The sequence below is a fragment of the Physella acuta genome, unplaced genomic scaffold (genome assembly GCF_028476545.2).
Source record: "Physella acuta isolate Inbredline_101_S28 unplaced genomic scaffold, ASM2847654v3 ptg000522l, whole genome shotgun sequence".
Classification (NCBI taxonomy): domain Eukaryota; kingdom Metazoa; phylum Mollusca; class Gastropoda; family Physidae; genus Physella; species Physella acuta.
The window spans coordinates 69,855-86,399 of record NW_026732041.1 but is presented as its reverse complement, the minus strand read 5'-3'; the positions used below and the strand labels follow the sequence as shown (position 1 = coordinate 86,399).

General features: G+C 39.7%; 1 protein-coding gene across 9 annotated transcripts in view; it reads right to left on the bottom strand.

Moving 5' to 3' along the window:
* The window catches only part of LOC131945075 (tensin-1), a 163,170-nt gene that overhangs the window by 98,672 nt on the left and 47,953 nt on the right, over positions 1 to 16,545 (bottom strand). For all 9 annotated transcript variants that reach the window (XM_059306047.1, XM_059306054.1, XM_059306051.1 and 6 more), the window contains one exon: positions 11,117 to 11,155. In XM_059306047.1, coding sequence (XP_059162030.1) covers positions 11,117 to 11,155 — 39 coding nt within the window. The remainder of the gene's footprint in view (positions 1 to 11,116; positions 11,156 to 16,545) is intronic.

Genomic DNA, 16,545 nt, shown 5'->3' with positions numbered 1-16,545 from the left:
ACACACCCTCGTTCTGTCGGCGCTTGTAGTAATCAACCTTGATAAGAGAGACCAAACCGTTCGATGATTAGAAACATCGATCGGTCGGAAGATCGAATATCGATACAGTAGTATCGGAAAGTGACATCGTGCAGAGATATCGTGTAGTATAACCGGACAGGGATAGTATAAGACTGGTACCAGAAAGTGGTATCGGAAAGTGGCATCGAACAGCGGTATTAGATAGTTGTATTGGACAGCGGTATCGGACAGCGGTATCGAACAGTAGAATCGGAAAGCGGTATCGAACAGTAGTATTCGACAGCGGTATCGGACAGAAGTATTGGACAGCGGTTTCGGACAGAAGTATTGACAGCGGTATCGAACTGTAGTATCGGAAAGCGATATCGAAAAAAGTATTGGACAGCGGTATCGGACAGAAGTATTGACAGCGGTATCGAACTGTAGTATCGGAAAGCGATATCGAAAAAAGTATTGGACAACGGTATCGGGTAGTAGTATTGGACGGCGGTATTTGAGGCGGTATCGGGCCTGGTACCAGTAGATAAGAAGCAGCTGATATCGATTCCAAACTGATATATAATATGAGAACACTCACCAAAAGCCAAAGTGAAGTTTTGATTGCACTTGTTCAATCAATGCACACTACACGTTCGATTTAACTGAAGGGGCTTTCAATGTTTTTATTAAACCTTTTACTCTAACACGTGGACGGAGTTCGAATCCGTGTTCAAGTCAGTAGACCATCACTGAGTCTACCCAGCTCTGATGGGTACCTAACTCACGTTAGGGAAAGTGAATGAGGCTAGGCATAGTGCTGCCGAGGTCAGAAAAACAGGTGCTCTACTTCACTTGCCCAATAGACCGTCAGGTTTGGAAGGGGAACTATAACTCTACCATATTCACCTACAAGTAATATTTACTTGTTATTTAACGTATTTTTGTACATTATATTTAATTATTTATATTTCGGGAAAAAATTAACTTTTGATCAATAATAGATTATTCTTTAATATTGAGTTTTTTCGTTGATAAGTGAACAAAATAAGACGTTCTTTACTTACAAATTCTTAAACGATTCAGAAGCGTTGAATAAAAAGAAAACAAAGTGGAATTATTGGGGATAAAAAAACACATTAGGAATATAAAAAAAATATTTAAAAAATAAACAAAAAGGATATTAAAAATAATTTAAAAAAAAGTATTAACTGCACTATTGGTAAGATCCAGCGAAAGACACAAACGTGAGGCGATTTCTTGTAGGTCCAAATAAAATAAATTCCCACTCTTTATCAGTGAGGGGAGGTTTTTGTCCAGCCGTTGTTTCTTCCGGCATTGCTGGAAGGTTGAAGGAGGTGGGGAGGGGGAGGTGGGGAGGGCAGGAGCGTGCGGGCTGACCACTGCGTGGGTGTCGCGACTCGTGGGATGGGTGTTGTTATAATTAACAATTACGTGTACACCGCCTCGAGTTATTAATTAATTACAACGTACTTACTTGTACAATTTCCGGTAGGACCGAAAGAAAGTTAATTGTGTGCTGGTACCATTATATAAGCCTTGACCCTAACTTAGATCTAAATTCTGACACTAACTCTAACCATAACAATCGCAATGACATTGACATTTTTTATTGTGATACTGTGAGGGCTTTTCTGCAAATAAGTACGTATTGGTATAATATATTAATGCTGCTCACGTTATAATTTTTTTATAGATAACTTAACGAGTTAAAACGCCGATTAAGTATCGAGGGTAAAAAAGGAGACAATGCCAAAATTTAATGCAGCATGAGAAATGATCAAAATATCTGTTTCGCAGTTCTAGATTTAATTTTCCACACTTTCCAACACCACTTCTGTTTTTTACTCCTTACATGAAGAAAAAAAAAAAAAACAACTACACAAAATCACAATCTGGGATTATTAATCCCTTGAAACAAAACACCATCATCCATAGTTCCATGATTCATCGGATTCTGTTTTGTAGGATTACAGATTTACCTCCCCTTTCCAATACACCCACTTAGAAATAAAATACTTAAAAAAAACTTTTTAAAAAACCACGTTTTTCTTGTGGACTAAAAAGTAGAAAATAACTATTTACATACATTTGATGACAAAAAACGTGGGTACGTTCACCATCAAATTTCCCGACCCATCTGCCCGACCCACGTTTTTTGTCATCAAATGTATGTAAATAGTTATTTTCTACTTTTTAGTCCACAAGAAAAACGTGGTTTTTTAAAAAGTTTTTTTTAAGTATTTTATTTTCTCCTTTTTAGTCCGTTGCTACACATGAAAAACGTGGTTTTTAAAAAAGTGTTTATAAATACACGGACTAAAAAAATCTTGAGCGACCAGGATTCGAACCTGGGTTGTCGCGGCCACAACGCGAAGTACTAACCACTATACGATCACGGCCAGCGCGCTCACATCGATTGGGGCCGAAGTAACTGTGTCTATAGGCCTCCAGTCTTGTCGGTATCTTTAGAAATCATGTCCTCAATTTTATGGTCCTTGGGGCGTAATTAAATTAAGCTAATTACGGTCTCTAATTGCTAGTTTTTATGATTGCATCTGAAATTGTTAGGCGAAAGTAACCTGCATGCCAAATTTCAGAACTATAGAACAATCAGAAGTGGGCTAATTTTCGATGTCAATTTTAACAACAAACACATCCACGCGAAGCTGAGTTAATAAAAACGTGTTAAAAAATCAAAATAAACAAAAGCTTATAAATAATAACTGTGCATGTTGATGCACGGGAATTGATATTTTTTTTTCTGTCTGGAAGGGGGTGGGGAAAGGGGGCGGGGAGGACTTTGGATTCAACATGGCGGTCCGTAGAATTACAATGGTTGTGTTTTTCTTTAATCAGATGTAATTTTGTCCATTAAAAATGTCCTTCAGCACTAAATAAACCTACGTTTTCTATAAACAATATCGGAAAATTTACATATTTCAACGTATTACGTGTCAACTTGTGTGTGCTATATAGGCGTTGACTCCGATTTCAGCCTGCTTTTCTTTTTGGATTTGCTTCCATAGCTTTTGTCCAACCAAGAACAAACTACAAGGCAGCAGTTGTTTGATTTTGGAGTTGTCTCTCCTAGAAGAGTGGCTGTCCCCAGCTAAACGAGCCTCATGTGTCCGTGGGTTCGAACCGTTCAGCAATCACGAGCTTAGCCGATTCGACCACGCCGACCTCTTTATGGAGACTGACCAACAGCATCGTGAAGTGCGGATACGGAACAAGACGGCAACAGTCAAAGTCCGAGATAAATTGTAACACTACAAGGTGCAACCAGCCACCGAATGAAGGGGAGGGAAGTTTCTGATACCGAACACACTAGGCCTAACCCCCATTGTGACGTAGTCTATGACGTGAATCATGATACGTACGTCATCGGGTGGTAAAAGATGGATTCCCGCCGAGAAGGCTGAGAAAAATCTGGCACTATCTAACAAGGTCACTGGTCAGATTAGGCGCGTCATCCAGCCACAGATTAACCCCCCCCCCCCCCACACACACACACCTGCTTAAAAAAAAACTACACAAGAAACAACTATCCAACCATAAGCTTTATAATCCCGCCGTGTTGCACGCAAAATGCACTCCATCACAACACCACGCAAGGCTTCGCAAGCTTTAGATGTAGTTTCCATGACAACCGAACAACCGCGGTGGGGAGTTTATTTACGACCGTTGCCATGGTGACAAGGGGGAGATAAGCGACGCGCTAATGTACCAGGGGGCGAGCAGCAGACGATAGCTACCTGTGGAGGGTGGCGCTCAACCTGATTACGTCACATACTGTACAATTGTATTTTTTGTCTACTAACAACTAACAACAGAGTTGTGCTTTAGATAAAGAAAATACTTAGAATACAGAGCAGAGCTTTAGTTTGAGCTTTTCTCTAAAATATAGCTGTCTCATGCTTAAAAGTTAGATAACCCACCTGAATAACAAAGAGCAAAACTAAAATTGAAAATGAGCTAGAACATAAAGTAAAAAGTAAAGTTTCCCTTTCAAACCTGACGGTCTATGGGGCAAGTGAAGTAGAGTTCACTTGTTTCTGTGACCTCGGCATATGAAGAGATAGTGTGGTCAGCACTGTGCCCAGCCGCCTTTACTTTCCCTAACGTGAGTTAGGTACCCATCTGAGTTGGGTGGACTCAGGGACGGTCTACTGACTTTGAATCCGGATTCGAACTCGAGACTTACGGGTTAGCAGTCCAGCTCTCTACCGCTAGACCACTCCGTCCCAGAACATACCTTTTCATTATTAATTGTAAGGTCGGACTAATTTCTCCCAACACAATAAAGTATTATGTGTCAACCTTATTATGCGCCATATAGGCCGTTGATTTTGCGTAAATAACCTGGAGATCAATCTACAAGGCAGCAGTTACTTAAATTTGAAATTTTCTCTCTTAGATGGGTTGCTTTCCCCAGCGATAGAGACTCACCTACCCGGAGGTTCGAACTCGGGACTTTTCTGTTTAGCCACCACGACCACGCCGACCCTATGAACAGAGCTTAATTTTGTAAATATTTTTTTCCGAACTAAAATTTATTTCAGGTCGGCTCTATATCGTAGCTCAATTATGTCATTAAAAACAACTAGCTCCGGAGCTTAAATTTGTCACAGTCTCTACTCAATAACTCAACACGAAAGCTAAAATTTGTTCTAGATCGGATGTAAAAATCAGCAGGGACATAAATCTTGAATCAGATTCGGATACCCACGACACCCACATTCGTACAACTATTGCGCAGTTGTAGAATCGGAATGTTCATTCGAGCCCCATAATCCCCACCCATCCTTTTCCAGCATTCACACCGCCCCCAAAAGTTTCACGTGAATTGACTACTTACAAGGTTCCCAGATAAATGCGCAATCGGAAATCTGCGCAACTTTTCGATCATTAACTTTCAAGAGTTAAGTTTGTTTCGTGTGTTAGTTCTCTGTTTTAACTTACTTCAGTTCAGTGATACAAAGTTAGGACAAGTTTTGTTTAGCTTAACCCTTAGGATAAATTCTCTAATATCATTTAATAATCGTTTAGCCCAATTCCATTCCAGTGTACGCCTAACTCAAAAAAATAAAATAAAATTCAACATTATAAAACAACAGTTAAAACCACGCTTTGATGAAGGATTAACTGTAATAACACGATTTCTAATCCATATAAGGATTAAAAGATAGCTAGATTATGCGAAAGCTATTGAAAGATTAAAATAAGCTGATATTTTAAGACCTCTTATCCTCCCATATACATAAAAAAAAAAATTCTCAGCTTCAAAACACACACGCAAACACACACACGCGCGCACACACACACGCACGCATACACACACACGCGCACACATTTAAGAGAAAACTTTCCATACCCATTTTAAACTACCTACCACACAACCTACATTCAGAAATAGCTGTTTCCATTTTTAAACACATCGTCGATAAAACAAAAAATCTGCAGCCAAACAAACTAGTATTTAAATCAGGTCACAATATTTGGCTTTCTTAAATCATGCTGAAATAGCAACTGATTACAACCGGTAAAAAAAAAATCCGGACCAACGTTTGTCCTGTCCGACTCTTAAATTTAAATCGTGTCCGAAAACAAAAACATAACTTACCTAAACGAACATCATCAGGCAAGAACGACTACTCCGTGTAGATGTAAAGAGTTATCGCGCCATGTCGTGACGTCGTATGACCGAGCTAGATCGTGGGCTGGATGGCTGCAGTACATGACGACCGATAAGACAACTATCGATTGTCTCCCCTAAGTTTGGCTGGGGGGGGGGGGGGGGGATGATTGCCTCCCCTGAAATGTTTATTGGTCGACGAAAACAATACGTGCAGGGTCGCACAGGGAAAGATAACTACATTTTATTTTTAAAACTTATATTGTCAACGTGCGGATGTCACCTTGGGTATAATTTTAATTTGCATTTTGAGATGTATTTAGCTATTATATTTTAACCCAACAAAGGGTTTAAAGTAATGTGAATGTGCTCTATATTATTCAACTTACATGTTTATCCTCACCACAAGCTAAAGATGTAAACAAATACGTAGCCAGCTCCTTAGCTGACAGATCCCTTTGTCGAACAATAATAATGGTGGTAACAATGTATCACTCAGATGCTAGACTTTCACAATGATGATATTCAAATGCCATACGGTCCAAATACCCGATGGGCCAAATGCCCATCGGACTGCATACCCTACGCACCGACTGCCCAATGCAACAATTGTCCGATGGACCTAATGCCCAATGTTCAACTACCCTACGGACAAACTACCCTACGGACCAACTAACCCACGGACCAACTAACCTACGGTCCGACTGCGTAAGAAAAAACTGCCCGGTAATTCAACATCAACAAAACAAAAACACGATTGGCATTGTACATTGTGTGTGAGAGAGAGAGAGTGAGTGAGAGAGAGAGAGAGAGGGGAGAGAGAAAGGTAAATATAAACACTACGATCAATAATTGCTCCCTATTGTTTACCCCCCCCCCTCTTACTCTCTCGTAAGAGTATAAAAACACATCAGCGGTTAACTTACACCCTAAACTATATATATAAGGGGGCCGATTAAGTCAGCTTTAATCGTTGCCGGATACAGATGAGGCACTGGGGAAGATAAATAACGATTGCGGCAATTATCGTATAATTGTTTCATGCAGCGGTCATCTGCGCGGGGGTTGCACTGCTGAAAGGTCAGTCTGACCTGTGGAGTTATCTGGGCAAACAGCCAGCAGAGAAAAGTTGTACGGGAACAGATGGTCTCGTTTCGTTTGGTTGGTCGTTCTTGCTGAGGGTGGTAAAATTGTACCGGGGAATAGGATTAGGTATGTGGGAGTTGTAGAGTAGAACAAGTATAGGTCAATGGCCGCTAGAAGTATAGGTCAATGGCCGCATGAAGTATAGGTCAGTGGCCGCATAAAGTGAGGTCAATGGCAACATAAAGTATAGGTCAATGGTCGCATAAAGTATAGGTCAGTGGCCGCATAAAGTATAGGTCAGTGGCCGCATAAAGTGTAGGTCAGTGGCCGCATAAAGTATAGGTCATTCGTCGCATAAAGTATAGGTCAATGGCCGCATAAAGTATAGGTCAGTGGCCGCATAAAGTAAAGGTCAATGGTCGCATAAAGTAAAGGTCAATGGTCGCATAAAGTATAGGTCAATGGCCACATAAAGTATAGGTCAATGGTCGCATAAGGTAAAGGTCAATGGTCGCATGAAGTATAAGTCAATGGTCGCATGAAGTATAAGTCAATGGTCGCATAAAGTATAGGTCATTCGTCGCATAAAATATAGGTCAATGGCCGCATAAAATGTTGGTGAATGGTCGGACAAAGTATAGGTCCGTGGTAGTACAAAGTATAGGTCAGTGGTTTCACAAAGTATAGGTCAGTGGTCGTACAAAGTATAAGTAAACCGCCGCAGTAAGTATACGTCAATAGTTACACACAGTGTAGGTTACTTGCCGTATAAAGTAAGGTCAATGACTCCATGAGCATTGGTCTACAGTAGCGCCTGTATTGGCCATAATCCAACATTACATGTGTTTATATCAAAGTAGTAGATTAAAAAAAACGAGATGGTATTAGGAGATGGTACATGAATGGCATCATGTTGTGAGGAGCAAATATGGAGGTGGGTGGTGTGGGATATTCCAGTTAACTAATGGTGACGATTCTGGAGCTGAAAATTTTTTAACTAAGCAATATTTTCTATTTCATAAACATAAATGATGCAAAACATGTAATAATCTATGTGTGTGTCTGCAGATTTGTCATGGTATTTTAAACGTGTGTGGGGGTGTGGGGATGAGGGTGGAGGACGAGATAGGTCAGTGCATTTTAAAACTCGGCTAATATTGCGTGACAGCATTTATGAACGACCCCAACGTAAAGCACCGACAACAAGCATAAATAAATAAATAGATCTAGCTCAGTATTATGAAGAAAAATAAAAAGTATACCAAGGGAAATAACCGAGAAAATTCTTCAGCGCAGAGAAAACTCAAATCATCGGGCCGTATTCAAGACCACGTTCACATAACACGACACCCCGCCGTACGACAACGGTTAAACAATGGCCGACACTGATGTCATGTCGCACGCTGACAGTTCTGACATGTCAGAGTAGTCTGTCAGCTGATAGCGCTGCCGCAAACATGGGTGTCGGCCGAATGTCAAGTCACGTACCGGCAGCTTGAAATGACAAATGTCAATGTCATGCGTACACCCCTGGCTTGTACTACATCACCCCCCCCCCCCCCCCCCCCCCCCCCCCCCGCCATGACGACTTCTGTTAAATTAGTTAAGCGTGTCTTAAACAAGTAGATCTGGTTTGCTCCATTTTACACGTGACTTGAGAATCACGTAATGACTTGTGACTGTTGGACGTCCCTGAGTCTACCCAGCTCTGATGGGTACCTGACTTACGATTGAGAAAATAAAGGCTGGTCATAGTGCTGAGCACAATCTGCCTTCTTATGCGGGGGTCAAGAAATATATGGACTCTGACCAATGGATAGCTTGCTCAAGAAGAAAGGCGGAAACGAATCGGCTTAATTAACCAAGAATACCAGGGGTGGGGTAGATTGGAAATGGGTGGGGTGGGGTGGAACTCGATTTAACCACTACAATCCATATATTTTGGTAAGTATAGATTAATTACTTTTCACACCAATAAAAGAATAACTACACTATCCCCTTGTATGCAGAGGTCATAGAATCTTTGAGTACTTTTCTTTTTTGTAGCTCACGGAATATAGCTTACTTTAAGTGAAGTGAACGTTCACGTGAACTAGTTTAACTCACGTGAAGTATAGTAATTCACTTACGTTAACGTGAAGTAATGCAGTTCTCTTGAACTAGTGAAGTTCATGGTGAGTAAAACAGTTCACGTGAACTCCTTTAACTCACGTGAATATTCACGTGAGGAGCGTGATCCCCCTCGATGACATGACATTAGAAACGTGAGAACCGCCCCTTCTGGCACCTCAAAGACCCGGCAATCTACATCCTCTAGCAGCAGGCGACCGTACGCCGTCAGCCTAGGGTCTGCCCCGCATCAAGCAGTTCATCAAAGACCTTGGACAGGTAAAATTTGATATTCGCGCAGAGCGTGTTGGTTGGTAAGGCTTCAGTGGGGGAGGTTGGGGGGGGGGATACCAGAGCCTTAATGGCAGGTAAAAAAATCTTACCCAGGCTGCAAGATGTGTCTTAAGACATGACAGGTATGTTATATGACCAGGGGAGGGGGAGATATAGGGGGTTGTTTGAGACAGACCAGGTGTGATTAACTAGATAATCCGGTGAGACACGCAACACTACATCGACTATTATATTATGTCAACTCTACTTGAACTGCCCTGCCGACTATCAAGTTCAAAACAGCAGTATTAGATAAATAAAGTCAAGTGCATTACTGAACATGATTAATAGATTACGATTGTAATTAGAATTTTTTCCCCCATACTTTAGGTGCTGTTTCTCTTGATATATATATATATATATATATATATATATATATATATATATATATATATATATATATATATATATGAACATATCGTCCACAATGTAAATGCCAATTGAGAAAATAAATTTGACATTGTACTGGATAAGCAAGTGGGTTGAATAAAGAAATGACCATATACAGAGGTTAATAAAACTTCCAAACTACTTCATCAGCAAATTCTTCTGCCTGGGATTACGCGTTGAACTAGGCTCACCCCGAATGTTTTTTATGCTTTGTCAGTATTGTATTGTTATTCGTAATCCAGAATTCACAGTATTAAAAAAAACACTGACTGCCGATACTATAAGTCATAATGACTTTAGATATCTAATTTATTTTCAATGTACCAAGCTGTATGCTTAGTCGAGTTGACTTGATATACCATCAGTCATTTTGACTTAATATACCATCACTCATGTTGACTTAAGATACCATCACCAATGTTGACTTCGGATACCATCACTACACTAAACACCCGTATTATCACGCCCCACATGTAGGCCTACTTACAATTCCATCTCTTAAGATACCATCACTTAAGATACCATCACCAATGTTGACTTCAGATACCATCACTCCACTAAACACTCATACCATCACTTAAGATACCATCACCAATGTTGACTTCAGATACCATCACTCCACCAAACACCCGTACCATCACGCCCCATGTGTACTTACGATTCCATCTCTTAAGATACCATCACTTAAGATACCATCACTTAAGGTACCATCACCAATGTTGACTTCAGATACCATCACTCCACTAAACACCCATACCATCACGCCCCACGTGTACTTACGATTCTATCTCTTAAGATACCATCACTTAAGATACCATCACCAATGTTGACTTCAGATACCATCACTCCACTAAACACTCATACCATCACTTAAGATACCATCACCAATGTTGACTTCAGATACCATCACTCCACCAAACACCCGTACCATCACGCCCCATGTGTACTTACGATTCCATCTCTTAAGATACCATCACTTAAGATACCATCACTTAAGGTACCATCACCAATGTTGACTTCAGATACCATCACTCCACCAAACACCCGTACCATCACTTAAGATACCATCACCAATGTTGACTTCAGATACCATCACTCCACCAAACACCCATACCATCACGCCCCACAGCAGCGCTGCTTGTTTCCCCCCAGCCCCAGCAGACGCGAGACATTTCGCGCCATTTGCCAGGGAAGCGCGAGCAAGGTGTTTACACAGTGGCCAGAAAACAAGATGCCCGGAGGCTGATGACGTTTCTACGGTTTCTGACGTCTGCTACTCACGTCTGATAGCTCTGTCGTCACGAAGTCAAACGATGTTTTTTTTTTCCTAAAGAGTCTAAGATAGACCGGAATGAGGCTAGTAGCACAGGATATGAAGACCTAGTGATAGAGATAGGTGGGGAGTTAGGGGAGGGGGTGGGGAAGGAAATAGTGGAGGGGGGGGGGTGGGATGAGTTAGAGGGTGTCGGGGTATGGGTGTGGTGAAGAAGTAAACAGGAAGTGGTTGATAACAGAGATCTAAAAATAGAACACAGTACTCACCGTCTCGTGGCCGGCTTGTGGAACACATGACGTCATCACCTGAAGAAAATTAAAAAGACAAAATTTATAATTCATGTTGTCCACACCAGACATCAAGGGAAAATAAAAACAATATTGTAAATTGAGACTCGTTTTAAAATTATTTTTTTTATTTGTTTAGAAGGAGTCATGTTTTATTTACGTCTGCTAGACGCTGTCCATTAGATGAACACTTTTTAAAGTGTTCTACAGCTAATTACAAGGTGTTGTCGTCATTAGCGAGTCTAACGTGAAAGGTAAACATAACAGAATACGCGAAGGACAAAATAATGCCGATACAAATTTTTTTGTTGGACTTTAACAGTGGCTTGGCTCGTAAAGTGGTAATTGTATTTTGTATATATACATGTTAGGGAAGGTGTGGTTAAATAGTAGAGCGTTTGACTGGTAGACAGAAGAACTCGAGTTCAAATCTCGGTTCGGACTTACGACTGAAGGCTCGTGAAGTGGTGATCGTATTTTGTATATACATATTAGGGAAATCGTGGTCGACTGGTAGAGCGTTTGACTGGTAGCCCGAAGGTTTCGAGTTCGGATCTCGGTTCGGACTTGCGACTGTAGGACGTCTATGAGTCCACCCAGCTCTGATGGGTAACTGACTTAAGTTAGGGAAGTAAAGTCGACTGGGAGAAGTGTTGACCACACCATTCCTCTTTATCCCATTACATATGATGCATTTGCTGCCTTAAACACAACAAAAAGCCTGATATCTGGTGCAAACTTTACTATTGTTTGCACCATTTATCTGGCTTTTTTGTACTGTACTATTATTGTTACAGTGAAGTTAATCTTATTCCAATCTCGCTGACTTCTATACAGACGTGTAGCACAGTATACATATAGAGGAATGTATCCATAGGTGACACTGACTGGGTCCTCAGATAGTTTAAACTATTACCAGATACACAGAGATCTGCGTCTATGCTCCGGTATAATTTTCAGACAGGGGTTCCAGTGCAAAGGTCAAACAATAGAGAGAGAGAGTGGAAAAAAAGTTTCGTTTCTAATGAGAAAGCTCATGTCAAGGTACCCCATTTAGTGACGCCTATGGTGGGTCTAGAGTCACTCGGTGGGTCCACAAGGTCATGTCATGCTACTGGGTCGTGAATTAATTAGAGGTAATTAACGAAAGCAAGGTGAACGGAATAATAATAACAGTAGAGTACGGTGGTGTTGTGGTCAAATTGTTGTGTGGCGGAGAGTAGGTTGTGGATTGACTCAAGAGTAGGTTGTGGTTACACCAGGAGTGGTTTGTGGTTAGACCAGGAATGCGCCATGGTTAGACTAGTACTAGGTTATAGTTAAACCTAGAGTAGGGTATGTTCACAATGTACGAAGTAGTCCGCAGCAGTAAAAAGAAACTATGAAACGCCATTTTTTGCGATATAGAACAAATGCAAGTGTTACGACAAATCTCTGCTTATACAGAACAAATTCTAGATTGACCAGCCTTGAGGCATTAAACACAAATATTACAAAACCTAAACATTAAACACAAACATTACAAAACCTAAACATTAAGCACACATATTACAAAACCTAAACATTAAAAACAAACGTAAAAACCTGCTGTAAGGCATTAATAAAAATGTTACAAAACCTGCTGTAAGGCATTAATAAAACTGTTAAAAACCTGCATTAAACGAAATGAAGCATTAAACTTTCAGACGATAGCCTCACCTGCTAACAGATGGCGTTTTACAGCCAACATGTTTAAACTCACGCCACTTCCGGTTGACTGTGTAAGAACAGACACATCTTTGTTTCAAGTTTTAAACTATCTCTAAAGCTGGTCAACACAACGACAAATATGTTACATTTTAACACGGATGTTTCAGTAATTTAAAGTATTATTTACAATTAGAAAGTAACCATTTTTGAGGATTTTACAAAGCGTTATTGGAAAGAAGAAAAAGCACAAATATTTGGAGGTAGACCTCAACACATCTTTTACAAATTTCAAAGTTTGAACTCAAATTCAATGCTCAGATATCTGCTTTTTCTGTTGTTTATCTATTATATTATCTACTACACAATTCTGGAGTTTCAACGATTGGAGACCCCACCCCCCTATGTAATGTATGATGCAGCCACAATTTGTAATTTGATACCGTTGTAGATCAGGTTAACTATTTGAAGCAATAATATACATCAGACGTTTTAATCAGTATGATGCAGACATTGAAGAGAAACAAGGCCTGCTTTAAAAGTTTAACTCCGCGAATGGTCTACATTTGAACTGTTGTTAGAGTAAATAAAAAAAAACACGTAAATTACATTCATTTTTTACCATCTGTTCAATTCATTTCTTCAACAGAATTATAAAATAAGAGCAGCTTATAAAAAAGTTTAGTTTCTTCTTTTTCTGTTTTTTAGCTCTCTCTCTCTCTCTCTCTTTCCCAGGTAAGAATTTATTTTCTCGAGTATTCACGTGACCTACAAACATTCACATTCTTTCATTCAAAATTACCTTCAAGTAGCGTTTGAAAAAAACAAAAAAAAGAAACGAAAAATTAATAAAAATAGATCCAATGAAGTTCCCTCCCCTTCGTATGTATGCTCGCTACCTTATTACCACCCCTGCTCCTCCTGTACACACAAACCCTCGGGTAATTCAAAGTTAGCCTAGCTACAACCAACGTTTCTATTAGCCTCATACCTGCTCATTTACCTCCCTTTCCTAAACAACTCAAGGGTGGAACACCCCCCCTACTCCTCCCCACCCCCATCCTACTCTACTCACTGCTCATAAGATATAAACGTACAGAGAAGTACTCAACATTCAAATCAAGTGCCAGCCCGTCCGTCTCCATCAACACACTACAGGTACAGCTACTTGCAAGAGGGAATCAAATCAAAATGGCTTCTGGCAAAAAGTAGTACTTTAGTTACTCGCAAAGGCGACGCTTGGGTTTGTGTCTAATGGCCGAAACGCCTTGGGCGGCACTTTGTTTTTATAATATACTAGACGACCCGTGTGTATTAATTGGATAACCATATGTCGACAGAATAGCACACACGTCGATACCACCTGCACATTTCGTTATTTGTATTTATATTTATATATCTACACATCCATCCCATCCATCCATTTATCCATCCATTTATCCATCCATTTATCCATCCATTTATCCATCCATCCATCCATCCATCCATCCATCCATCCATCCATCCATCCATCCATCCATCCATCCGTCCGTCCGTCCGTCCGTCCGTCCATCCATACTTTATATATATATATATATATATATATATATATATATATATATATATATATATATATATATATATATATATATACACACGAGATGGTACATCAAACACGAGATTTGCCGCTGGTTATTCCCCTCTCTAAACCAAAAAGTTGGAACTCTCCCATAGTCTGTAAACACGAGCCCATCCAAACGTAAACAAGACTCGCGTATCTGCTTCTACATCACACACAATTATGACGATGACACATGCTGGCACTGAGCGTTCGTTGTTCTACTGCACTTCAGGCAATTAAGTCTCAGCAGCGTAAATATATTTTGGCACCATGCTGGCAGTATACTATTGAAATATACTCTGGCATCAAGCTGAGAGTATACTATTGAAATATATTTTGGCACCATGCTGGCAGTATACTATTGAAATATATTTTGGCATCATGCTGACAGTATACTAGTGAAATATACTTTGGCACCATGCTGCAAGTATACTCCATTTGGCATTGGCTTTAACTAAAGGAATACACAGGTAAGTAGTGCATTCGTTTTGCTGTCAATACATTTCCAATACAGTAATGCTTTAAGTTTACTTCGCAAAAGTATATTTTGCAGGTAAACATAACTAATAGTTATCCTTACTTGTTATGTCGTTATACTATGAAATTGTGTAATGTAATGATGTTCAATAAATAAATAAAGCAAAACATTTTGTTGACTAATGGTTAGGAAATAAACAACATGTCTCAACACAATGGTTCATGCTTTGTATGATCAGTGCTGCAATGGCACTACACATATCCCTAAAATGTACCACAATAGCACTCTAAATATCCCTCAAAGATACCACGATGACACACTAAATATCCTTAAAAGGTACTACAATAAAACTCTAAATTTCTCTAAAAGTAAAAGGTGACGACGGTACCCCTAGATATCCTTAAAAGGTACCACAAGGACACTCTGATGCCCATATTTGGTTATCTTTCTGCATTCCACACAAGCACTTTAGCTCTACTAAAATTACTCTTTTGTACCCTGTATGACATTCAGCTTGTAGCTGCCTCAATGGCACAACCGATAAATTATTTCTATTACCATAATGGCACTTGTACCTTTTTAAAACCATTTTAACATATAACTTGTTTCTGCAACAATAGCACAGCAGCGTGAATTATTTGAATTACCATAATGACACCATGACTGTATACCATGAAACCATAGAGATTGCACCTCTCTCTCGCCGATAACGAAAGTAACCTCGAGACTCACATGGACTTTATTCTCCTCCCGTTCCGGAGAGTCTTGATCCTGCAGACACCCTCCGCAGAGTTTAGAAATATCCTTCATACTTCTCCGTCCAGTTCACCAACACATGTCAGGTCCACCTATCAACACGCCACCTACACACTACACACCAAAACACCGTCCCATGATCGGTTGCGTCACACGAAGTTCACTAGGCGCAGCTAATTAGAGACTAATCACGGCACGCGGAATAAATTAATTCTCCGCGGTGTTGTGTTCCTGGCAGCGACCCATGGTGCTAATTGACCGTTTAACTTAATCCGCGTGCAAGGTCAACGGAATGCTGGCGACTCACGTGCTTCTTGATGTGAGTCAAGATTTTACATATTCCACCTGTTGTATTTGAACTTTATTTACCTTCAACAAACGAATGCAACAAAAATTTATAAACACAAATCCACAAAAGAATTTTTTTTCACTTATTAGCTTATTAGCATTTAGTTGCAAGTATAATAATTTATTTGCAAGTATCTATGTGTATGGAAGAGTAATTTTAAAGGAATTTAAAAAAAAATAAGGCTTTCTGTGTATAATTGATCGATTTCGTGTTTTTATAATTACTTCATTAACATCTTTAATAGATCGCCCCCACTTTTAAATTAATTTGTGTAAACACGTTTAAGATCTACACAAACTAATTTAAAGTAAATTAGATTATGCGAAGCTATTATAAATAAATACTGTGCCAACAATATTATTTTGAAATGTTCATTAGCGAAAATTCTATTTTTGATTCGTAATTAGTCATCTGTTATTTAAACTCTACTGCACTAGTTGTAAGCAAATTATAATCAACACATCAGCAATTAAAATTTAGGTTAACCCTCTGGCAAGAGATATAAACAAAATAAATTTATCACTCCGCTAAATAAATAA